General features: G+C 34.8%; 1 protein-coding gene across 1 annotated transcript in view; it reads left to right on the top strand.

Annotated features, from left to right (window-relative positions):
• The first annotated feature begins 3651 nt into the window (after positions 1 to 3651).
• Positions 3652 to 27486, top strand: part of Agmo (alkylglycerol monooxygenase) — a 278596-nt gene continuing 254761 nt past the window's right edge. Inside the window, exons 1-3 of the mRNA XM_090332720.1 lie at positions 3652 to 3890; positions 5880 to 6010; positions 18067 to 18218. Coding sequence (XP_090188846.1) covers positions 3768 to 3890; positions 5880 to 6010; positions 18067 to 18218 — 406 coding nt within the window. The 5' untranslated portion in view covers positions 3652 to 3767. The remainder of the gene's footprint in view (positions 3891 to 5879; positions 6011 to 18066; positions 18219 to 27486) is intronic.

Raw genomic sequence — 27486 nt, 5'->3', positions numbered from 1 at the left:
TTAACAGATATTTGAAAAAAAATGTTTGGAGCTGTCTTGGGCTACTTTCACTATTCCATAGTCTTTCCATCTTGGCTCCACATGCCAGGTTTGTAGCCAAAGTGCTCTGTTGAGTTTTGAGACAATAATTGTGCCAAAGACTCTATATTTAATCACGTTATCTTTAATATAGATAAGAAAGCCAAATTCTGAGTAAAATTTAAAATTATACAGGTATCATTATTTTAAAAAAGTAGAGCTACTTTTGATTCTATCCGTGTAACAACAGAAGTCAAGGAATAGAGAAGATATAGTCGAGGTTTCTAAAGATTTCGACACATTCAGATAGAGAATTAAATTTTAATGTCTGCAGTGTGTATTTATGTCCATGTATCCAAGAAAAAAATTATTGCATGGCTATGATCTCATTTCTTCTAAAACAAATCCATAAATTTAAAGCAGTTCCAGCTAAAAGGGCTAAGTAATTCTAAATAGATCATTTCAAACAAAAGTGCAAATGTAGCTTGATTAGTAAAAATATATCCACTTGTAAGTTACTATGCTGTATAATGATAGTGTAATGATTGTGATAATTAAAGAAAGATGACTAGCACAATAGCCAGGGAATGAATGGGACGAGTGGAGAATAGGAAACAGCACCCATGCCTGTGTAAAAGCGTGAGAACATGGCGACCAGTAGGGTGGGTAGACATATGATACATCAGGTTAAGGCAGAAAGGAAATCCTCATTTCCAGCTGTATACTAAATGAATTCTCAGAGACATGAAAGAAAAACTTGTGAACATTCTGGAAGAAAATAGATGATTATTTTTACAGAATGTTGCCAAGGCAAGTTTACATTCACAAGGCTCAGTGTCAGAAATAACTAAATAATTGTACACAAAAATTTACAACTGGGCCAGGAGTTTGGCCTAGTGATAGAGTCTTTCCTAGCATGCACAAAGACACAGGTTCGATTCCTCGGTACTACATACATAGAAAAAATAGTAACAGAAATGGAGCTGTGACTCAAGTGATAGATTTCTAGCTTTGAGAAAGCCCAGGGACAATGCTGGGGCCCTGAGTTTGAGCAGAACTGGCAAAAAACCCTTTAATTGCTGTAGGACAATATGAACTTACCACAAAAATCAGTAAAATATGTGTTAAATATGCAGAAATCAATTAAGCAATTAAAATTATTTAAAAACAAATATATATAAATTTTGGAGGTGAATTTGTCAAGGTCAATTAAATTATGAATTTTATATACCTTTCAGCAATATATGAAATAATATGCATGAAAATGTTTCTATTATGCTATTATTGCTACATTAAATGCTGAAATAGTACACTTGATTGCACAGCAATGAAGATTAAATTCTATAAATTATGATGGTTGAGTTTTGTCTTAGTTTTATTCCTCACTACTTTGTATACTAGGGAGTTTACCCCCCTGCACACCGCTTTTTCTAGGCTTTTTTTTTTTTTACTGGTTTATAGTTCAGTCTAGGAAATACTCTCAAAAATATGTCTCCAGTTTAATTGAAAAAAGGTAGAATTCACATAACATTTTTCTCTTTCCTTTCTGCTTTTCTGCCTTGGGTCCTGTTTCTTCCTAGCTTTGGTTGGATCTAGTCAGTGGACCATGTTCCTGCTAGACAGAGAAGGAACCCTCATGCTTCAATATTCCCTGAGCAATACTAGGTCTTGGGATACAATTAAAATCTAATTTTTGTCCTTGCAATTTAAGGATACTAGTGCCCTCATAGAAACATTTGTCTCTGGATTGCATCATTTTTTTCTCTTGAGGTTTAGCTGCTTCTATCATCTCTGTCACTCATTCTATGTATTACATTTCTGACACATGAAAAAAATTGTCCTTTTTAGGGGGTAAATGAGAATTTACCTGGTGTCAGTGACTCACCTCAATAAGCCTAGCTCCTGAGGAGTTTGAGATCTATTGATCTAGGTTTGAAGCCAGCCTACCAATCAAATCACAGAGACTGTTATCTCTCTTTAACCAGTAAAAAGCCAGAACTGGAAGCATGGCTCAAATTGTAGAGCTTGAGCAAAAAATGCTAAGAGAAAACATTTACTTCAAGGCCCAATACCAGCATATAAAACAGAAACAGGAACAATAAAACCTTTCATGATACAATACCCATCACATGGGAGGGTATCATGTATGATGCTGAAGCAAGGGAGCTTGTATGTAGTTAGAAGACTGATGTGTTGTCATTTTTTACTTTGTTCATAAATACGTAATTGGATTTTTCCTGTCTTATATCATATTGATAATTTAAAACAAAACCAACAGCAAGGAAATGGCAGTAAAGGATTGTGCTCATATGACCACTTTTGTTAAAAAGTTATGCCAATATATGCTTGATAGTAACTGTTGGAAAATATGTGAAATTGTGTCATGCATGCTTTAAAATGAATATTTGTTAGGGAAGAGTTTGAACCTGCCATCTTTGTTCAAGTGCCATTTTTTCTATGGAAAGTTCACCAGATGAGATTTAAAAGCTTCATCCTACTGAACTGAAAATATGAGTGGCTTAGTAATTTACTAAGTGTGAACAATGAAACATGAACACACACCTCATACATCTACCTTGTATATATAGTTACCTTACATATCTTTAGTGTTCTTCGTGTCACAAGCTGTGACATTAACATATGTAGTAATAAATTTTTGCCATATTGCAGGTAATTCTTCTCCTAACAATGCTATGTTTATAACCTGAAAATTTTCTAAAATATATTTCCACAAACAAAATAAAATTCTATTTCAATATAGTTGCCATATTTATTGTACCTTTGATATATGTTGCAACCATGTGCTGAATAACAATGATCTAGAAATTTTCTTTTTTTTTAATTTACCACTTTTTTTTATTGTAATTAGTAAAAGGGTTACATGATATTTGCCAGATAGAATGACCTAGAAATTTTCTTACGTTCTGATTTTTTTCTCTTGTGGGTAATCATAAAATCATACATCATGGTCCTCCAGTCCTTATTGCATAATTTTATACACTATAGTATATAGTATATAGTGAAATGTAGCAGAGTGGTCACAGTAGTCTGGATGATAACTTACTTGTCATTTGTGCATTTACAACTTCCTTCTTAATGACATGAGTATGAATAATTTCATTAAGCAATGTTTTGGCAACTTGTAAAGTCAGGGAATGCCCAGAAATACTAAGGAAAGAAGCTCTAACTGTCCATTTTTCTTTAAATTAGATTATGAAGTAAGGCAAAGGCTTCAAGTTGATCCACAAACATTTAAAACAATACCCAGCCAGGTCCAAACATACACAATCAGTGACAAAGTTGGTGTCTTTCAAGCAAATGAGTAGAACGTCCCTTTACCAAGTATAATTTTTGTGAAGACTACAAATTGTGCTGTTCAGAATGGGGGGAGGGGATCTGCCAGTACTCATGTGATTGTACTTGATTGCACCCACAATCAGAGTGTTTCTTCTCAGATGATTTAGTGATGAGTCCATCCAGCTACAAGTTGCATAGTGTCTTTGATTTGAATGAATCCTCTCACTCTTTCCCATCCCCCTTTCTGGAATTGTTCCCAGTGAACTTTGAGCTGGTTCTTGATCTTTCTGTTTTCCTGTCTCTACTTAGTTGGCTGTTGGCCGTGCTCTCTGTGGATCTCACTCACTGTGTGACAAAGGCTTGTTCTGTGCTGCACATCACCTCCTCTTTGTTCTGCCTCTGCCTTCGAGCACTGAAGCACAAATATTCTCCAGCTGGGAATACCAGCAGAAATGAAGAACCCAGAATTCCAACATGTTTCATTTTCCCAGGGTATGCGAAGGCTGTTTTACATGATACAGCCCAATGAATCTTCATTTCAAAATGTAGAAGAGGTGCCGAATTATATAAGAGAGGTGAGACTACGTTAAGAGAGGCTTTTGCCATTTTTTTCTTATTAAGATGTAAAGTTAGTATATCCTGGATATTGGCTCACTTCTATTTTTCAAATTATTTCTCCTTCTTCTTCTTCTTCTTCTTCTTCTTCTTCTTCTTCTTCTTCTTCTTCTTCTTCTTCTTCTTCTTTCTCCTCCTCCTTCTCCTCTTCCTCCTCCTCTCCTTTTTCTTCTCCGCCTCCTTGCTCTTCTTCTTCTGATTATTAGTATTATTATTGTTATCCAGTTTATGCATAATACAATAGATTGTTCTAGCATTATTATATGATATCTAGAATGATTTGTGTTTCTAAAATCATTCCTCTATATTCATTACATGTCATTCTGGTGTATGGTAATAACTTGTAAAATTTTACTGGGTGTTGAAAAAAATAATCTTTGGAAACTCAGTGTCAGTGAGTTTTATCACTCATAACTATTTTTTATTTTAATGTATTTTTAAAATTTTATTATTAAGGACATGTTCAGAGGGGTTACAGTTACATTGATAAGATATTGAGTACATTTCTTGCTGAATATTTTTACCTCTTCCCACACTTTTCTCCTACTTTCCCTCCCCCTAATATTCTCCTAAGTTGTAAAGTTCATTTCCAGTCTATTGTCTTGTGAGTATTGCTATTGCATTGGTTTGCCCTTTGTCCTTTGTCTCAACATTTTGTTCCCTTTCCTTTCCATAGTTCAAGTAAACACAATACACTAGGCACCAAATGTATAGCTTCTCTTCCACCTCCAAGAAAGTATTTCCACTTTAATTTGTTCAATAGCCCTACTGAATGAAGGCTATGCAGCCTAACTCCTTCCAATTTTTAACTTCCTAAGTTTGAAATTGAACCAGGTTTTCTTTGAAGTTCACAAGTATTCATAGCCACTTTTTTTGCTTCTGGTTTTGACTGTGATTAGAAGTGGAAATATGCAGAATTACAAGCTGAAGACTTAAGTTATCCACCCTGTCAAACTTGTTCTACCAACACTCTCTAATTTAGGCTAAAAATAGCTAAAGGATGACTTCAGCTAGTGTGTTACTCAGAATTCTGCTAAGACAATATCAAAGATCTTGCTTTTCTTCCAGATGAGTGAAGTCTGCGTTATTTTCCAAATTGAATATGGCTGATTATTTTGATTCTTTCTAAATTCTTATTATTTTTATTGCATCTCACTAAATACTCAATCATCCATTGAATAGCCATAAAAGCTACTTTCTGTCCTTTCTATGTTTCAGGTCAGTCTGGGTAGAAAAGTTCATAAGACCTCTTCTCAACCCATAGCTGGGGGGTGGGCAATGATGTATTGTGCTGACAAAAAAAAACTACATAAAAGACTAAGATTAGGAAGATCTTGGTTCTAGGTCAACTGGTGCAGAAAAAAGTCCTAGATACTCCATCTCCACAGTGGGAATGTAAATATGATAGCACTCGCCTCTGATCAGAAAGCCTATAGGAGAAAGCCTCTGATGGCTCAGTTCCACACTTGGAAAGGGAGTGAGAAGTGAGATCCTCTCTCAAAAATAACCAGTGGTAAACAGGACTGGAGATAGGGCTCAAGTTGTATAGTATAATCATAAGAAACATCCTGAGTTCAAATCCCAGTAAGACCAAAAAAAAAAAAAAGAAAAAAAAAGAAAATCCTAATACATAATATGAACACCAAATGAGTAATATGCAGGTAGTACTTTAAGCAAACAGAAGATATTACCTTATTTTCTATGACTCCTCAACAACATTGGGTTTCTACTGCTTCAATTTAATCATCAGAAGTAGTTTAAGTAATTCTAATAATAAAAATGGAATCAATCATGTATTTAAGGAAATCTTAAAAGCGGATTATCTTACTGAAAGGCAAATGATAGACTCCTGAATATTTAAGTATTTTTTCCAAAATGTGTTTTGTTTTTAGAACATGGATCCTATCTTTCTTAATTTTTATGTATTAACTGGGCAATTTCCTTTCTAGGCGAGTCCATTTTTCATTTCTTTGATGCTGCTTGAACTTTTGGTCAGCTGGCTTCGCCAGGGAAAGCCTCCAGGTCCTTTGGATGATACTCTAACATCAATATCAGCTGGGGTACTATCTCGGATTCCGCAGTAAGTGAGACCTCTTAGTTACAATGCACGCAAAACTTAAATTCTCTATATGTATAAAGGAAAAATTATTCCCTATGGTAAAGGGACTTTGTCTATTTTAACATATGTTTCCTAAAGAATTCAGTACCTATTATCCTTAACAATTTTGCTGTTCTAATCATTTTTAACATTTTGGCATTTAAAAATATTTGATTAGCTGGGTGTTGGTGGCTCACACTTGTAATCTAGCTATTCAGAAGGCTGAGATCCAAAACTTGAGATCAAAACCAGACTAGGCAGCAACGTTCATGAGACTCTGATTTGTACATAACCACCAGGAAACAGTAGTAGAGTGCTAGCCTTGAGAGTAAGAGCTAGGAACATTGACCTGCCCTGAGTTTAAAAAAACAAAACAACAACAAAAAAAAAGAAAAGAAAAGAAAAGGAAAAAAAAAGATTACACATTATTTAATTACCGAGTTTCTATGTACTTTCCTAAAGGTTTCCACCCCCAGTGTGTCTTTCCCCTGCTATACTGTAATACTACCCCTAAATTTTAGTTTAGTTTTCTACTGGAAATCATATTCTAGTCCAGCCAAGTTTCTAGACATTCTTTCGTGCTGATCACACAAATTTAGGTACTATGACAAAGTTCCCATAGCCCCACCTCTTGTGTCACTGTTTCCTTGGCAGTGAAACAGGATTTTTTTTTCTTCTAATGGTCTTTTATTATTATTGCAAAGGTTATGTGAAGAGGGGTTACAGTTACATACGTCAGGTAATGAGTTCATTTCTTTGGAATAATGTCACCTCTTCTCCTGTTTTCTCTCCAGCTTTCCTTTCCTGTCCTTCCTGCAAGTGGTATAGTTGATTTTCATTTTCAACAGTCGTTTCCAGTATCACTGATGCATTGGTTCACTGTTCGTCCCACCATTTCTGTTCTCCCACTTACCCTTCCCAAAACAGACAGACTTACAAACAATAGGTACAGAAAATGAGAATAGTGACAGAAGAAAAAAATGGCAAAAAAAACCCTCGTGTTTACACTTTTTGGAGTTCATTTTGATAAGTATCATTTTATATGATCTTGCGCCCTTGAGTCTTTGTTATCCTAAGAATATCCTCTTTTAGTCTCCTGATGTGAATGGGTAGAGTCCTATATAATTGAAGTAAAGATTATTTTTAAATGAAAAAAATGTGTGTACAAAAAAGTGGTAATGCAACTGTAAGTAGAGAACAGCTGTATTTAATGGACAATCATATGCACGCTGTGCATACATACAGTATGTATATGTATTTAGATATGGTAAACACTGAAAGGTTATAATGCAGCATTAATTATGGTTATCTGTAATCAATCTTACCAGATTACTTTCCTAGTAGCAATGACCTTTGGAGCTGTGGCCCCAGTTTAAAACTTCTCACAAACTTTATTTTGCAGAATAATTACTATGCAAAACTGCATAAGAAAAAAATTATTGAAGTGAAAGAATTTTAACACAGATCTGGGATCTGGTAGATATGGTTTATTTATTTTTTGCCAGTCCTTGGCTTGCGTTCAGGGCTTGAGCACTGTCCTTGGACTTTCTCAAGACTAGAACTATACCACTTGAGCCTCAGCACCACTTTTGGCTTTTTTCTATGTATGTGGTACTGAGGAATCGAACCCAGGTCTTCGTGCGTGCTAGGCAAGCACTCAACCACTAGGCCAAATTCCCAGCCCCGATATGGTTTATTTTTAACTAGGCTAACTATTTCTCTGAAGTTAAAGTATAATCCTAGCTTACATCCAGTTTATGATTGCATAAACTACAATGTAGACTGTCTGTCCACTCCCATGATCTTGTTACCTTTATTGCATCACACTTTGCTTTTTAAAATTACTCACAGGCCACAGTCACCCAGTCTGCCTGGAAAGCCATCCCTGTGTCCACCTCCAGTTTATTTAATAGGTCTAAGCACAGATGCCAAACATTTCAGCAAGTTTCATCTCTTTCCCAAGTCTCTTGGGCATTATTTCATGGTGGCCCCATGGACTCTTGAGCTCACCTAAGTCTATGTCAATTAACCTGGCTATCTGCTAGTTTTATTGCAACTTGAAAACAGGAAAGGTCATTTAATATGGTGTCTGGTACATGGCAACTGTTCTAAAAAAAATAGTAACAATAAGAGCTGGGGGCCAGTTGCTCACACCTGTAACTAAAGCTACTCAGGAGGCTGAAATCTGAGTATCGCGGTTCAAAGCCAGCCTGGGCACGAAAGTCAGTGAGACTCTTATCTCCAATTAACTGCCAGAAGACCGGAAGTGAGGCTATGGCTCAATGGTTAGTCTTGAGCGGAAGAGTTAAAGAATAACACCCAGCCCCCCAAAATAGTAATAACAGTATATTTATATAATGTCATGTTGATGAGAAAGTTGAGCAACAAAGTGAATAAATGGTAATGAAAATGGAAAACAGATTGACCTGCGTTTTTGATGGAATGAACTGTGAGATAATTCTAGGGGATGAAAATCCAGTGGGAGAAAAGTACATAAGGAATAACAGAAGAGCTATAGGGAGGGAAGAGTTCCCTTTAGTCCGCATTTGAAGAGGCTGAAGAATGTTCTCATTCTTTCCTCCCACCCTTGTTCCTGGGATGTTTGTAAGCTTTACTTTTGACTGGTACTCCTTCTCTGGAATTCTTCCTTGGAACCACCCAGCAAAAAACTAAGGTGGATTCATAAAAATGGCATATAAATTTGCAGATACCTGAGAGAAGGCAAATCATTTCCTGACATGGTTTAGAAGGAAATCTCAATAAGTGTTACTTTGAAAAATGTGGATTACTAAGTATGTACTAGCAGAAATTGTGACAGGATAACAACTGGTATGCTTGCTTGCAAAAACAAGTAATTATACTTGACACGATTGAACAGCACTCTAAGTATGGAACACTGAGAACCTAAGTTTATATTATTAGAGGAGGTTCACAATGGCTCAATAGCTATATGTATATGACTATCGAAAATTATACTTCTAGAAATGAACTCCAAGAAATGGAAAACAAGAGGTTGTTTGTATTTATTGTATTGTTTTTCAATTATTTCTTTTTGCTTTCTTTTTTTCCTTTAGTTTATTCCCTGATGTCATTTAAAAAAAATTCTATACCTTTTGTGTTGTATATAGGTTTATCTGATTTGGGGAAGAGAAGTGGAATCACAGAAATGGTGGATAAATGGGAACCAAGGCAGAAGTGATACTCACTAGACACTATGTTGGAAATAAATGTTACAACTTTGGGGGTTATATGAGGAGAGTGGAAGAGAGTGAGGAAGGAGGTAACACTGTTCAAAAATATACTCATTACCTAAATTATGTAACTATAACCCCTCCATATATCACTTCTACAATAAAATTTAAATTAAAAAAGAGGAATCAGAGAAAGGTAAAAATCTCCAGGGTTTTCTTCTGCAGATAATTCCCTGATTATCTAATGTAAGAATTTAAAACTATTACTTATTTTTATTTTAGTAGTGGACCTTGAATTCAATGTCCAGGTTTTGACTCAAAATTATTTTCTCAAGACTGGCATTCTATCATTTGAGACACAGGTGCACTTCCAGTAAGAATTTTGTGATAATTCTCCCTACAGATGTTTCCCTAAATGAGAAATAAATACAAATTCACTCTGTATACTCTGTGTAAACTTGTATATCACATTCTGAGAACATGAAGTGTTTGATTCTTTTGGAATCTCCTAATCACTGGGAGAAGCTTGCAATTGCCACTATGGTTTATGTATTTCATTGGTTTGTAATGAGTTTTTAAAGAACTAAATGAGAGGGCAATTTGAACAAATGCTTAGGTTGCAAGTAAAATTGGAGTAATTTCTGGGCATAACATTGTAAATTTTGGAAATTTCAACTTTATCCTCAGTATGGTATTTCTGTCTCAGCGAGGTCATTTACAAAGTCAGGAGGCTGACATCGGAGGATCAGGGTTCAAAGCCAGCCTGGGCACCAAAGATTCTTACTCCAATTAATCACCAGAAAATGGGAAGTGGAGCTGTGGCTCTGGGAGTTGGGTTGTAGCCTTGAGCTAAAGAGTTTAGGGACAGCACCTAGACCCAGAGTTCAAGCCCCATGACCTACAAAAGAAAGAAAAAGGTAGAATTATAATAGCAAAACAAAAATCAGATGAGCATTTTAATAAAATATTACATTATAAAAAGGAAAGAAATATACACACGCATATGCACATGCAATTGTGCATGAGTACGTACACAGACACATGCATGCACACATACATACAGACACACACACGCGCGCGCGTGTCTCCAGTTATCTGAGTTAATTCCCAAATTACTTCAAGTAAGAATTCAGAATTACAGATAATTTTCTCTATGATATGTCTTCCATAAGCAAGGAAAATGGTATATGGCTGGAGGGAAGAAAGGAGGTGGAGAGAAACAGAGACAGCTAGACAGAGAGGAGAGAGAGAAATCTAGGGAAAAACAGAGGGAAAGAAAGAAATCTCCCCTCCCCCCAAAAAAATCTCTTCAAAAAAACCCTTCAGGGACAAGAACATGAAATACTTCTCTTTCACCACTGCTCATAGCACTCCCTAAAAATGAACACAAACTGCTAACTCTGGTGCACATTAAGAGAGAGGTAAAAGGTTATGAACTTAAATTGGGGGAATATTTTCCAATAGCTGTATTTTTAAAGAAGAATAGCAAATTGCTTCCTTTGTTTTTCCCCTTTGAGGTGTGAAGAACAATCCTGCATTATGAAATGAGAGCAAGAATTTTGCTTAGTTTTTTTGCAAAGCATCTGAAATGGACATTTTAAAATATTTTTAATTTTTTTCCAGATTCCCCTACCCCAACCATAAAAAGTGGAAAGCTGTTTCTCGGGATTCTTTTAGCTCAATCTCCATTCAGAAAAAGAAAATTCAAAAGAAAACTTGTCTTCTATTCTTAAAATAATATTTCGGTTGAAGCCACAGCATCAAGAGAAATCCCTGTGCAAGTCATTAACAGCTGAAGGTTAGGTTAACACAGTATCAATCTCATCCTCTCTGAGGGACTAATTTCATTTTCTACACCAGCAACAGGGGCCTTACCACTTCCTTAAAATATGTGATTGCAATCAACAAATTTACTATAGCATTAGTTAATCCATTTGTGAAGAACAGCGGTTTGGGTAATAACCTAAAATAGACATGAAGTCTCCAGCAGAAGAAATGGAGATCAAAATGAACATTTCCCCCCTCACTTATACATAAATGTTATAGAGATGCTATTTGCAGAATCTGAGAGAAAGCTATATTTAATTGAATATCTCAATTTTGTGATTTCATAAAACTTCCAGTATCTTAGAGATTAAAGCAGACTGCACACTTTTAAATCCATCCATTAAGAAAAATATTCATCATAGACAGGATCGCATCATGTTTGCAAGTCTGTTGGACAGAACCTGATGTGTAATAAAACTTCATATGTCTGATTGTGGCCAGCTCTGAATCTGCATTGGTTTTGCTCTTTTGAAATACAGTAGACAGCCTTTCTAGTTAAAATGAAGTATTGGCATTATAAATAGATATTTCTATTTCTATTGAACACAATTCATTGTGTAAATTACCTAGTTTATCTACCAGTTATTTGCAGATGTAACTGAAATGATTAAACTTGGTTTAACAAAGTATATAGAAAATTATTTGGGGAAAAATCTGGATTTTAATCTTTTGAAATATCCAGCTACCAATCTAAATGTTAATGAGTGAAAAATAATCACATCTTTTTCTTTTTCCTGCTTGTTTAACCAGAACTCAATTTCCAGTCCTTCATTAGAAAACCCGGACCTCAATTTGTTACTTTCTTCCAATGTTTCTGCTTCCATAAATTGCGTGCTCCCCAGAGTCATTTTATTTCCGATATAAATATCTACAGTATGTTTGTTTTTAATGGGTTCATTTATTCTGTTGAAACAGCAGATGATAAATCAAATTGCAGTAGGTTGGGGGGGATAATTTAAGTAGGTAAATTTTTATGTAAGTAAGGGACACTGTACATTAAGTACATATGGGTCATTGCCAATTTTTCCAATGGTGCTAATTTTGAATGTTCAGCCATAGGTATTCTCACTTTTACCAGTCACACTTACTATTAAATTTTCCACTCTTCATATACACAGTTATGGTCATCAAACAAAAATTAAAAGGAGGAAATTAAACTTTTTGGAACAATTTTGGCTCCTTGGGTTGGGTCTGGAGGATGGAGAAAAACAGTTACTGGGTTTTGACACTAAACTTTAGCAATACAACCTTGGCAACACCAGACACTAATAAATGATGCCTATCATTGTAAAAGATGACTTTTTTAGACAGCTACTTATTGTCCAAAGTAGGAGACTATCAAATATCAAGAATAATGCTTTGTTACTAATATGAAATGTTTTATTGGCTCAGAAAATATTTTTTAAGAGAGCAAGAAAAAATGTAAAACAATGTTGCTTTGGTAAGTACATTTACTGGGAAGAATATTTCCTTATGACTGTTACCTGGAAGCATTTTAAGTAAATTTTGTTATCAATTGTGTTATTTTAGAGACTGCTAGGAAACCATCTTTCTCTGATGAATGCAAGTTTCATTGTATATTAGCCTGAATTTGCGTGCTCATTCGATTGAGTAGGATACTTTCCTGTAAAGAACGCAGTAAATGCATTGCTTTTAATTAAATCTACCCAATTGTTTTTCTAAGTCTATTGCTTTATGGCTATTTGAAAGGCAAATAATAATAGGATCACTGAATAAATGTAATGAGTTTACAGTTGAAGAAGTAGTGCAGGTTTTATCTGTTCTCAGAAGATAGAAGCTGTACTATCTACTTCATTACTCCTAACGGAAATCCATGTTCCACTAGATGGAGCACAAGGGGCCATGGCTATTCATACAAGTGGTGTAAGATCCTTGGGGTCATTTTGGAGGCATTTTGAGATGAATATAGAACAAAAGTTCTCAATAAATTGTATATATATGTTTTTATATATTTATTTTTCTATAACCATGGAGATTTGAAGCATGTTTTTCACTGGTTTTATTAACTTTCTGACCCATACCAATGTTATCTGAAATAAAAATGTCTAACATCTTCAACACTTTTGCATAATCTGGATCATTCAGGTAATCCACTCAGAACAGTAATTAGGTGGTTTAAATTGGCAAATTCCTTGGATCTGGTTCATGATTCTTCTTACCTTATTGCATAGACATTTTAATAATACTAAGTGAGGGAAGTGTATTAAACTCCATTAACTTTTTTTTTTTTTTTTTTGCCAGTCCTGGGTTTGAGCTCAGGGCCTGAGCACTGTCCTTGGACTTTCTCAAGGCTAGAGCTCTGCCACTTGAGCCTCAGCACCACTTCCGGCTTTTTTCTATGTATGTGGTACCGAGGAATCGAAGCCGGGTCTTCATGCATGCTAGGCAAGCACTTTAACCACTAGGCCAAACTCCCGGCCAAAACTCCATTAACTTTTAAATAATTATACCACCATACTATTTGAAAGCTGGATAATTTTAGTGTCCATTTAGCCTTAATACTCTTTGATTCTGAATTAAACCTAGAAATACTAAAATGCTTAATGACCTGTCTGTCTCTACTCTAGTCTCTCATACTCAAATAGCTTTGAAAATTAGAAAATTTCACCATCAAAATAATACATATTTCTTATTTGTTATTATTCAATCACAGTACACATGACTTTTATTTCTTTGAAGAAAATTTCAAGGCTAGTAATACACAGTATATCAATATCCTACCAGAATTGCATACTAGAACTTTTGTGTGACACATTCCTAATGATGACAGAAAGTGTTACATGAAACCCAAGCCTCTTACTATGCAGAGAAATGAAGTAACTTTAATTTACAAAAATGCATATTTTAGTCCTAAATAAATCACTCTGTAGATTCATGAAAGAAATAGGACAATGCAGGAAAACCTGTATCACAAATCACAAGTTGGTTGTCAGAAGATTCTAATTACTCTTTATGTTTACATCATTTTCTTGGTTTATCCAAATTTACTGTATAAAAGCAATCTAGTATTTATAATCCCCAGCCCCCATGCTTTCCAATGTTCCATCTACACAGGATTAAGGAAGATTTCTATGTGTGCACATACAAATTGTGCATAACTCTTCCCTCAAGAGAGGGATTTATAGAGTTCAAGTTTGAATTCCAAAGTGTAGAGTCATGTGCTAAGGCTTTAGGGTAGCATAGTGGATGGAAGATTTGGGAAGGGAAAGAAAAAGGAGCTCTGGTATATTATTCAAAATCTGAGGGCAATATTTTTGGAAATGTAGGCTCTGTTTTCTGCAAAGGAGGGCTTTTCGCTTGATAATCATTTCCCAGCTGTGTCAGTTTGGTTGCCAATGTAGGCAAGGCTAGCTCTTCTTTCCTTTGCATAAAACTGGGATCATATTTACCTTACAGATACAAAGAAGAAAATTCTACTGCCACAATGGCTCCTTTTTCTCCCTTTACATTGAAGAAACTTTGGTTCGATGCTAAAGTGTGAAAAAAAAAACCCAGAAAGATTTGACTATTAGTATGTCAGGCATATTTCAACTCTATTGTGTGAACCCTAATAAGTGAGATGTCAAAGTAACACAAGGACTGTCTACTTAAGGCTATCACCAGCACACTAATTATAAATGCATTCTGATTACAACTTCTCTTTTAGTTCCAAGAGCAGAGTTTTCAGAGGCTCTTTCTTTAATTGAGTCTCGGTATCTTCCTGTACAGAGGGATTACAGCTACACAAGTGGTAATGAATACACTTCTTTTTTTTTCTTTTTCTTTTCTTTTCTTTTTTTTTTTTTATGCCAGTCCTTGGGCTTGAACTCAGGGCCTGGGCACTATCCTTGCACATTTTTTGCTCAAGGCTAGCACTCTGTCACTTGAGCCACAGCACCACTTCCAGCTTTTTCTGAGTATGTGGTACTGAGGAATTGAACGAGGACTTTGTGCATGCTAGGTAGCACTCTACCACTAGGCTATGCTCGTGGCCAAAATACATTTCTTTTTTAATAGTGTTACCCACTTCCCTCATTTTCTTCTCCAGATCTCCCTTCCCCTGAGGGTGTATAGTTAATTTCCAACTAATGAGCAATCCTACTCCTGGGCCTTTAGCTAATGATGACAAATCAGGATTTACTAAAGCCACCAGACAACAATGTTCATTGTAGCAATTTTTTTTCCATAGCTAAAATATGCAATCAACTCGGTTGTCCCTCAGTGGACCAATGGATCAAGAAAATGTGGAATATATCCACAATGGAATTCTATGCTTCCATCAGAAAGAATGACCTTGCTGCTCATAAAGAAATGGAGGTCTTTATATTTTAAATCTAATTTTTACTTGTTTCCGAAAATGACACCTGATGGAATGTTGTTAGGAGGGCATCTATGGTTATGGTGCCCAAGCCTGAAACTTAGAATCTCCTACTATGAATTAGTTGAGTAATTAAATAAATCCCAAGAAGAATCTGCCTCAATAGCAGGTGCTAAAACTGGGTGAAGCACCTGTAATCTACAACTTTGAATTCACCATTGTCAAATTTTCTGATTTAATTTTCTATTTTCTCATTGTTTTTTACGAAGAAGTAATGGCACAGAGCTCCTGAGGAAACATCTGATAATATCCATTTCTGTTTGTCAGAAGTAGTGCTACTCAGTTGAGTAGATAATCCACAATGCTGTTTTATAATGCATAATGCACAGAACAGACCCTCACTGTAAAGAATTATTTGGCCTAAAATAGCAATCATCCTTGTTTCAGAGAAATTACTAGGTGAAACAGGACACCATTTATGCTACTTACCATTTTAACTTATGAAGTTAATTTTTATATGACTTAAACATGAATAAACAACAGACAGAAATTTTAAAATTTCATAGTTTATGTAAAGGTTTGTGAAGATAACTGTCTACAATAATCATTTCACCCAAATCTCAATACTGTCACTGTTGAGGAATTTGAGTCTAACTGTGTGTTACCAACCAAGATGATTATCTTTAAAATAAGAATAATCTATAGCCTATGTAAATTGATCAATATTCTTGAAGAAAGTTGTAAGGCAAAAAATTAAATTATCTGGACTTCCAAAATACGAAGAGTCCCTGGCTCATACCGTGTCTTGTTCCAAGTGGGACTTTCCATCCAATGTTGACAATGCAAACTGCTTTCCTCTGCTTATCTACATATTCTAATCAGCCACTCTTGGATACTTTGACACACCTCAGATTTGCACACATGCAAAGATCTGACTTCAGGAAGGTGGTGACAAAAGAAGTCCAATGGAAGAACTGTAGGCTACTTTAGCAGAGGTTTATAGTACACTCTGATAAGGCTCAGGTACAGGTGGTGATAATGTCTCAGTAAGTAATTCTCTTGGGCTATGGACTTTCACTGAGTGATAAAACTCCCTACTATGTAATTTCTTTTTTCCATATAAGTTTATTGTAATTAATAGAAGGGTTACATTATATTCACCAGATGGAAGGTACATTACTTCACAAACTTTGATACCCTTTGTCATGTCTTGGTCCCCATTTCCCTTCCCCCCACCCCCACTCCTCCTCTTGTTTTCCCATTCCCTATCCTATTTCAAATAACCAAATACACATTTTACATATTAGAATAATAATGTGAAACAATCAAAGTATTGGAGGATATTTTCAATATCTCAAACTGCAATTTAAGGAAAACTCAATGTGCAGGCTCTGCAAATGACCTAGTGCAATACTAATTCATAGAAAGTAGCTCTGAAAGACATATTACTGAAATGAAGAATTTTCATGTTATCTTTAACTTTTAGCTTAAATTATGATATTTAAACATTTTATTTACACAAAACAACGGTTCTAAATGAACTTTACAACTTGTGAGGAGAGACTACGAGGAAGTTAAGTGGGAGAAAAATGAGGGGAGAATAATGTTCAAAAAGAAAAGTACTTAGTACCTTATGTATGTAACTGCAAACCCTCTGTATATTACCTTGTCAATAAAATTAAATTAAAAAATAATTTAATATTGAGCAGCAAAGTTGCTGATGGCTTATATCTTTACTAGTTAAAATGATCAATTTCCATTTAATAATAAATGTAGGAAAAATAAAAGACTCAAATCTATGTACGTGAGAGAACTGTGCTTCCCTAAACATGCCCTAAAATTTAACTGTAAAAAATTAAAAAGAAAAAAATACTATGCTTTGTAAACATTGTATGTGTGATTTTCAAATTTATTTAAATAAGAATGTATGCGACATTTATAGAATGTAAATAAAGCATAGCCCAACATATAGGTTTCAAAAATAATTGCTTACTTTCACTAGGATTATATAATTTATTTCTAAAGGGAAAATTCTTTTCTAAATATGAAAAACTCTAGTTTACATGTCTCACATTAAATTTTGAAATTTTATGAGAATCCAATATAAGATCCTAGGTGCAGAAGCCAAATAACACTGTAGATATGTGTATAAGAGAGGAGCAAGGAAAGAGGGAGAAGAGAATCACAAACAATAGAATCAGAAAGTAGCCATTATAATTTGAGGGTAAAATTGGTGAGATAAAACCATTTATATCAACAAGCAATTTTTATGGCCCATAAGTACCAATACTATTTTCTGCTTCTATACATACTTTAGAAGCAGTCTCTTCCCCATTCTTCAGTGCAATTTACAAATGGAAATCTTAGAAAATTAGTTGTAGTTTTCATCAAATTTATTTTGCACAGGCTCCCTGAGAAGCACATAAAAAATATATATATATATTTACTACATGCAACAGAGAATACAAACAACTGGTTTCCAGATGCCCAAGAAACAAAAGAAACCTAGAGAATCACTTTGATACTATAGAGTGAGCTTGTTAAAGGCAAGGAAGAGCAGGACGAAACAACTTGGACATATGAAAGAATTTTACTCTTGCAAATGTGTACATTAATTCTAAAATGCTACATAATGCATTTCAACTGAATTATATATTTCCAAAAGGTGTTATAACCATTACTTGTGAATTTCATTTTTCCAGTATGTTCTTCAGGAGCTTTGAAATGACCTGTTACATATACATCTGGGAGAACTACAGGCTCTTCAGTTTACCCTGGGATTCCTCTTGGACTTGGTATTTAACATTCCTCGGCGTTGACTTTGGCTACTACTGGTTTCATCGCATGGCCCACGGTAAGTGGTCCAATAAGATTCTTGGTAATATGTGAAATGTGTTTGGTAAAGGAAGGTATTCAGCAACTTATATTGAATATATATGTAAATATAATAGCATATTAGATAGTAAGTAAAGATAATGAAAGTTTACTTTGACATTTAAGTGAAGGCAGTCTGAGGCTATTATATATATATATATATGCAGGCACATTTTCTGCAGGATAATCATTCTAACTAGAAAAGTTAAGAAAGCAATAGTTCTTGTATGACTTTCCGATGGCTGCCTTCCGTTATTATTATGACATGCTTTGTAGAGACTGCGGAAAACTGCACATACCATCAAACTTCCTGTCACAATTATCAGGGGTCATTCGCAAGAACTCTGTAAAAACTTGGAATTCTAGGTAATGTGGGCTGTCATAACAAGCTTGGTTCAGTGTCTTGGCAGAACTTCCTTATTACAAGTGAAAATGCAATCAGCTAGGCTCAGACCAAAATGTACTTCAGTATTACCCTAGTTCTGCAATTTTTTCTTTTAATAAAAAGCCTTCTTAAAGTACTGGTTCACTGAATTTGCTTTTTGACACTGTTAGCTGCACTTTCCAAAGAAATGTTTTGCTATGGAATAGGAATGGAAAGTCAGGAAACAGGTCTGGGTGTGAACTTTTGTGTGGATAAGTGAGGGTTAAGAGTGACTTGTTAGCTAAGGGAGCCAAGTGGTCTCTGAGGAGACATAAGGCTAGCCAAAGTGGTTCTGAAGGGAAGTGAAGGAAAGCACTAATTTTGAGAAACTCCTGAAGAGCGGAATTGAGGATTTCAGTGGGTGTTTGTGTTGAGTAGGCAGGGAGGAAGGAAGGAAGAAGAGACTTGGATTAATAATAAAAACTAGAAGGGATGTGAAAGAAGACAGCTAAGATCAGGGAGAATAACTGAGCTATAAGTGTGGAAACACATGATAACAAATACATATCTGGAAATACAGAAGAATACAGAAGAAATAGGAGGATCAAGATCCAGTGTTACATAGAACAAAGCCTTACTTTTTGTTAAGAACTTCAGAAATGTCCATTTAATTAATATATGACTGCTACTACAAATGGAAGCAAAAATATAAGTTCATTTATGGTGAAATAAAATAAACACCAGAAAACAGGCACTTGAAAGAGAATGGGGTCAAGGGAGAGGCAATCAAATGAAGAGAAGAAGAGAGGGAGAATGTCCTCACTAATTTCAATGTATACCCTATGAAGTTAAGAAAATTAAGAGTAGGATGGGGCTGGGCACCAAAAGAGTGGGGTGGGTTTGGATGAAATGGAAGGACGGAATCGAGATGCACTGTATTCATAAACTGCTTTGTTGAATGGCAACCTTTTGTTTGTAACTACCTAAAGACAAATTTAAAATAGTTGTTTATTTAATATAGAATAACTTTTTCTTTAAAAATAATAAGTCAGCTTTTAACATTATATTTCAGCAGTATCATTCGCAATACAAACCATATACCCAAGTCAGATGCAATTTAAAATATTTAAGAATCATCTAACTATTTGTTTTATTATGAAACAGTGGTTTCATCCATAAAATAAATTTATGGAAATCTTCTATCAGTGCACAAAATGGGTACTGCAGACATGGCATTGTATTATTTAATGTCAGGAAATTTCTAACATCACACATTCCTGTAAAGATGTGTTCATTTGGGAAATCTGCACATTTGCTTAATCTTTGAAAGCCCATTATAACAGGAAACAAAGAACCAACAAAATATTACCAAATATAAAACCTTTAAATATGTTGGTTGTAAGTGCTCTTAGTTAAGGAAGAGCAATAAAATAAAATAACATATTAAAATGTAGAATCAAGGCTATTCAAAGTATGCTTCCTATTAGAAAATCTTGAACTGAATCCAGTAGAAAAGGCAGACATTAAAAAGAACTTGAAAACCTTCTGGAAAAACACTCACAACCTTCAGGCTATGGAGTCTAATCATAAGTTCAAAGGCTTTTGACTTATAATGGAAAGTTAGTAGGAAAAAATAAATTATGTAGTTAAATATGTCAACCTCCAATGTGATAGTTGATTTTAAAAGTTTAGCACTGCAAATAATAATGGAAAACATTGAAACAGATTTTCAGAAACCTAGAAATATACAGAGATAGAAGGGAATCTTCCAATATCAAATTTTCTGGGCCTATAGCATTACCAAATCCTAATCAAATAATTGGTAAGCTTTGATCAACTGAAAAAGTGTTGATATTTCCAAAGCATAAGTGCTATCATTAGATATGAACAGAAAATAAAACTTGTTTTCAGCTTAATGTATAACTTTCCTGCTACTATTCTTAATAAAATGCTATGGCAAAATGCCATTCCTTTTTTGTTAACATAATAAATGCCACAAATTTTAAACAATGTATTGCATACCTGAAGCTTTATTTTCACATATATTTCTTATATTTTTCCTTTCAATTAGCTTAAATTTTATAAAGATGTTTCATCTTATTTTTAGCTAAATATTTCAATTATTTCAGTACTCTGAATATAATTCTTTCTTCAGCACTTTCCTAGCATCCTCTCCTTTCACAGTTTTTTTAGTATACTTTATTACACTAATTTGTGTAGATACATGATAGATGTGTGGACAATGAATGAAACTGGGACAATCAGGTTAACAAGATAAGTCAAGTTCAGAAAGACAATTGTTACAGACATGGAGCTTTTTCTACCACTTATGGGACAGTGTGATATTAGTGACAAAATCCATATTCTTAAAATTCTGAATATTCTACCTCTATTAATGAAAAACAGGGATACATGAAGCACTGTATATATACATATTTCAGTGTTTTTCTTTCTTTTGAATGAAGCAAGCTCATGAATCATTGAGCATAACACAAAATGAGAGTACCACTACATTTCCAAAGGAAGAAATCCAAATGGCAAAATTAAATAAGTCTTAAAATAAAAGTAGTTTTGTTATTATTTGCTTTAAGAGGTAGATTAGTGCTGTGTAGCTCCAGCTAGCCTGAAACTGCTGGATTTCCACCCTCTTTCTAAGTGTGGGATTGTGTTTACCAGCCAAAAGTAGCTTCTTACATATTTCTCTTCCATTGTATGATAATGCTTTTTTTGTTGTTTGTACTTCTTATTCATTCTTTTATAAATTTTCCTATTGGGATTACAAATTATCTGACATAAACTAACAGGGGAATGGTTTATTCTGGATTACCATTGCAGAAATATCAGCTGTTGTCATTAGTAAAGGCCTGAGGTGAGACTGTACATCAGGGTGCCAAGAGCAGTTGGGAGAGTAGACTGCTCAACCCATGGAAGGCAGGAAACATAGAGAATGAGAGTTTCTTTACAACGGACCTCCTTATTTCACCTTTTCATTCCATCTGCGTCCCCAAGACATGGCAAGGCAGGTTTCTCATTACTTAATCCTATCTAGAAATGCCCTCAAAATCATACCATGAGGATTTCTAAGTGCAGACAAGATGACCCTCCTGAGTGACTAGCACAGAGATGCTGTGATAAAACACATGCTCTAAGCAAAACATATAGGTGTACAAGTTAACATACATGCTAAATATGTAAATGAATAAGGGGTGTGTGTGTCTGTGTGTCTGTGTGGTGTGTGTGCTGCTTTTGAGGCTTGAACTCAGGGCCTGGGTGCTGTCCCTGAGCTTTTGAAATCTTTCTTTCCTTCCTTCCTCCTTCCTTCCGTTCTTTCTTTCTCTCTTTCCTTTCTTTTCTTTTCTTTGCCCCAGGTTAGCACTCTATTATTTCAGCCACAAATTCCACTTTCAGCTTTTTTGACACTTAATTGAAGATAAGAATCTTTATGTATATTCCTGCCTGGGCTGGCTTGGGACCAAATCATCAGACCTCAGCTCCCTACATAGCTAGACTTATAGGTGTCAGCCAACAGTACTTAGCCAAGTTTTGATTTTTAAGGAAACACTTCAAAAGGAATAATTACTACCTGAAGGCAACAATAATCTGCCTTTCTATGTGCTGGTTATCCTATCTATTTTGGAAAATAGTCACATGAAATAATCAGAAAAAAATCATTGGGTTACTTGTACATGTAAAATGTATGCCTTTCATTTATATATAATTCCACATAATGCCAATAGTAAGATTTTAATGTGTAAAGTCAGACTGATAAAATGGGAAGCAACTTTAGAAATAGGAATCAAGGTGTTATGATTTATGACCATAAGCTGACACAAATGACCTTAGAGTTTGTACCTGTATCAATTTCCACAAATGGGAGGAGTCAGAACATTCTAGTTACCAACTGATTGGCTATGTTCTGCAAACCTACCAAATTTCCTTCCTTGGGGCTAGGCGGGGCTGACATACCTCTTTTGCTAGGTAGTTAGATGTTAGAGTTTGCTAATTCAGAGTTGTGTTCACCTGGAACTTACCAGATCGGCATTATGAAACTTAAACATAACTGACACTCTCTGCCAAGGTTCTGTATCATACTGGGGGCCGCAGCAGAAAACTGTGCATGCCCCATACCGTCTGCACTCCAGCAATTTCCTCAATCACCAGCAGAGTTGTGGTGGCCACGAGAGAGCCTCGCGTCTCTGAGTCGGTGGTAGGACGTGTGCAACATAAAGACATGCAGAAGGGTCCCAGAGACTTCGAGTACTTGCCTTTATCCCTAGGCAGTAACTGCCCTTCCAGTTGCTACATCTGTAGCCCTGGAATACTTCCCATCATCTCTTTTATAGGGACTTACATTTTACTAGTGAATATCCTTTATATTACCATTTCTTTATCCAGACTTAAAACGTGAGTTCTCATCTTGTATAAAATCAGAAGTTAGAATGGGGGAGGGCAATTTGGTGACTCAATGTAGCTACTAACAAGGTTGAGACCTAGAGGATCATGGTCCAAAACCAGCCTGCAATAAAATAATTGTGTGACTCCATCTCTAATTAACTAGTAAAAATGTGATACTGAAGGTATTTCTAAAGTGGCCTACTCCTGAGCAAGCATGCCAAGAGAGCAGGAAGCCCTCAGAACAAGCCTCACTGTGGATACAAAGCCCTCATAAATAAGAATTGGCTCAATGAAAACCTTTTACTCTTACATTGATTACAGAGTTAGTTAATAAAGAAATTTATTTAATTCAGTCCCCAAATAAGGACCTTTGGCTGTAAAACATTTGTAATAAGCAATCTATGAGATTCTTTTAAATTATTTTGTGTGAGAAGTGCTTAATTTATTCTCTATTCATTTCCATATCTAAAAAAACATTCACACTTTTGTGTAATTATTTACAATCTTTATTTCTATAAATTTATTGTGGTGTGATTAAGTGAATCTCTGTATACTGTTTATCAAACTACACTTCATCCTAACCTTCAAAGGAGATAAATTTATCTCATTATCAGTTCTATCATTTCCCAAATACAGAAAATAAATGGATGCATTTGATTACAACTTATTGCATCTTAGGGCTAAATTAAAAATACAGATTGCTAACATTCTTTTGCACCTGGGTTTCTTTCTCGCAGAGAGCAGAATATACTCTTGCTCATATATTAAATATCAATCTTCCAGCACCAATGTATGACAATTGTACTTTAGTTAGTTATGGCACTAAGAAGGAAATCCACTTTGTATTTGCCTATTAACACCATTTTTCTTGCCCCTCCCACTTTCCCTCACCTTCTTTCAGCCCTTGCAGTAGTCATCATTCACATCTCTGACAGAGCACCTTGAATTCTCATCAATTTGTCTCCAGGTTCTTGTCATTACTTCCCACACTACCAATGTTCACAATTTTCCTCGGAGTCCATATCAACGACAGGAGCCATCTAATGATTAATGTTATAACATTTCTCCCTAGATTCACTTAAATCATGTCTGCACCAGAGCATTAACAGTATGTCCTCTCAAAGAACTCTATTCAAGAACTCTGCTCAAATGTACTTATTCTTACCATAGTCAATGGTTGTCCCCCTTAAAATCACAGCCTACATTTCCTTTGGTGCTTTTAGGCTTCAGATGTAGACAATGTACTCAAAGAATATTTGAAACAAGGAGGAGGACTACCAGCCATATGTTACAAATATAGATGCATTGCACTGGCAGACAAAGAACGCACAGGCTTGAAAATAAATAATGAAGGTGCCAAGAATATCCAGCAGCCCAAGTTCAAATGTTAATTAAAACAGAGAAACATTTTTCAGAAAAAGTTTGGGAAAATTAAAGAGAGCTCTCATAAGATTTTTGGGAATTTTGACAGTGCTGTAAAATGGGTGACCAAAACAAATCTGGAAAGCAGAGGCAAGAGTATTCAGTCTTTATACTGGTGGCTTATGTAATTCTAGCTACTCAGCAGGCTGAGAATTAAGGATCACAGTTCCAATTAGCCTAGGCAGGCAAGAAAGATACTTGTCTCTAATAAACTCTCAAAAAGCTGAGTGGTGGCTCAAGTGGGAGATAGCTTAGCCTTGAACAAAAATAAATCCTCAGGGAAGGCACTCAGATCCTGAGTTCAAATCCCAAGACTGGTACAGAAAAAAATATAATAATGTAATAAAAGAGGACAAAGCCAGGCACAAATAGCTCCCATCTTTAATTCTACCTACTGGGGAATCTGAGAATAGGAGGATTAAGATTCATGGCCAGACTGGACTGAACAATTGATGAAAAATTTTCTTATCACACAGGTGTGTGCCTGTCATCATCACACTGTATATGTGGGCTGGGATCAAGAGATTCACAGTCCAGATTAGTTGGAATAGGACACTTAGAAGACTCCATCTTCAAGGTGGGAAACTTAGAAAGATTTTTCTCCCTAGGTGTATGCGATAGGTTAGCATGCAAAAGATTTGAGCACAGGCATAGTAAACTACAAAAAAGTCCAATTAAGTGGAACTCAATTCTCTTTTCATTTATTAAACAACCATAATTGTGACTGAACCTGAAATACAAAAGTGAGAATGCCTACTGTTTGATGTACTGAGAGTCCAAGATTCCTAACTAATTACCAACTAATTAGAAACCTTGTTCTACTGTTTCCAAACACACTCAGATATCCATTTATGCATTTTATTTTCTGTAAATATTTAAGATCACCTTTCTTATAAAACCCCATACTTGTAACTATAAGAAGGTATTAGTTGGTATTCATACCAACTATAAATTAAACTAAAAATCTAATATTTATAATAGAATAAATACTATGAAATAAATACCACTATAAACAATACAAACAAAATAAATAACTTAAATATAAAGGCAAATAATTCATTGAAATGCATCTTTTCAGTTTAGTTAATGTCCTAATCTATTTTTTCAAAGACAAATAAGTCTCCAATAGTAACCTAAATGTGTAATTTTCTTGCTGTGAAAGTACTGGTGAGAAGAATGGCAAACGAACTGTGAATATTTATACAAAATGGAATTACCATTTTTCCTAATTCCAAATGATTTCACAGAAGAAGAAAAGTGCTAGTGCACAAAATGTAAAAAGTGAAAAGGATATGTAAGTGCCCACTAAATCTTATTCTGCATTTGATGATATGTCATCTCTACTAAATGGTAGAAGAATAAGCCAGACATGTTCAGTCACTGTTCTGTTACTCTTGGGATGTTTAATACTGACCAAGAGATATATTTTTGATTCAGAAATGCAGATGAACATAATATAATATCATACTAACAAGTTTATTGTGAGACTTTAATTTGCTTCAAAGTAGAAAACAGGGCAAAATCAGGTGTATAAAATTTAAAAGTAACAATGTATGGGAATTAATGCACCATCTATCTGGCAAATATCATGTAACCCTTCTACTAATTACAATAATAAATATATGAAAAAAAAACATTTTTACCCCCCCCAAAAAGTAAACATGGATTCTTAAGATGTCTGCTGTCTATTATGTAATGTGTCATGTTCAATGAAATATAACTTCATAAAATTGCTATATTTTTTAATTGAGTAAAAGAGCAGCTTATTAAAATGTATGGTTACATTTAATTTTTTATACAAATTACCATTTCTACCTGAAAATGATTGTACTTCATGAAAAGTCTTTTAGGGATGCACTGTATAAGTTTTTAGAAGTATATATGTATATAATATAAAGCTTAAAAATTCATGTCATATAAAGGAACTCACTGAGATTTTTATTTATCAACATTAATAAATTATCTTTGTCTTTATTATTAGAAAAATTAACATTTCAGTTCTTACAACAGGTATTCAGACAGCAAAGGAACCAATTCCACTTTGGGATTTGTGTTTATAAGACATAAAATAACTATCTCTTCTTAGATGTCAGTCATGACACACAAAATTATAATGTAATTTTCTTTCATGAAAGTTTTTTTAGGGCTGAGAGCATGGCCTAGTGGTAGAGTGCTTGCCTACCATGCACGAAGCCCTGAGTTTGATTCATCCATACCACATATACAGAAAAATCCAGAAGATATTCTGTGGTAGAGTGCTAGCCTTGAGAAATCCCAAGAGCAGTGCTCACACCTGGAGTTCAAGCCCCAGAACTGACAAAAAATTCATTTGCTTCAAATGAAATACCATAATTTGATTTTTTATTGTTGTTCAGACTCAACAATGTTCCTTTTTTTTCAGTGCCTCAGTGTGTTTATATCATTAAGGGTTATTCAAAGATTTTGGAACAAAGTCCACTTGGCTTTGTACACTGTATTTGCATTTTAAAGCATCGTCTTTTGCCTTTTTAGCTTAATTAAATAGTGGCTTGTCACAAAGAGAATATTTCCAACTTAGATTGCAATGTCTTTTCCAGAACCAAGAAAATGATTCAGGGAAAAATTACTAAAACAGATTTTTTTCTTTCTTCTCCTGCACTAATAATTTGATTTGTCCTTTTTCTTCAATTAAGACCTAATACTTCTCAGAACACATTCCAAGTCATAATTTTGTCATAAGCATTTGTACAATTGATATGTAATATTCTTTCATTTCCTGATTCACAAATCTTGATAATATGAAAGTCCTGCAACTGTATATTATCACAATATATACCTTGTACTGTATCATCTTTGAAAATGCATGTTCAATGCCAACTGTGTGCTTTGGAGCTGTTCAAAGTTTTGAAGAGGACACGTCCTTCTGTGAAGTGCTTATACTAGGAGTTATATAAACAGTACTGACCAGCTCAGAAAAATACACCAGATGTGCAGGTGGTAGTTAAATCAATAAAAAGTCTGATTTCATCAGTATTGGGTTTCATTTGTAGTAATCTTTTTTCTTGGAGATGGAGGAATACAGTAAAGA

Source organism: Megascapheus bottae, chromosome 5, assembly GCF_031878675.1.
Source record: "Megascapheus bottae isolate mThoBot1 chromosome 5, mThoBot2.hap1, whole genome shotgun sequence".
Lineage (NCBI taxonomy): Eukaryota > Metazoa > Chordata > Mammalia > Rodentia > Geomyidae > Megascapheus > Megascapheus bottae.
Note: the sequence above shows the minus strand (reverse complement) of the source record. Positions and strands in the feature narration are given on the sequence as shown.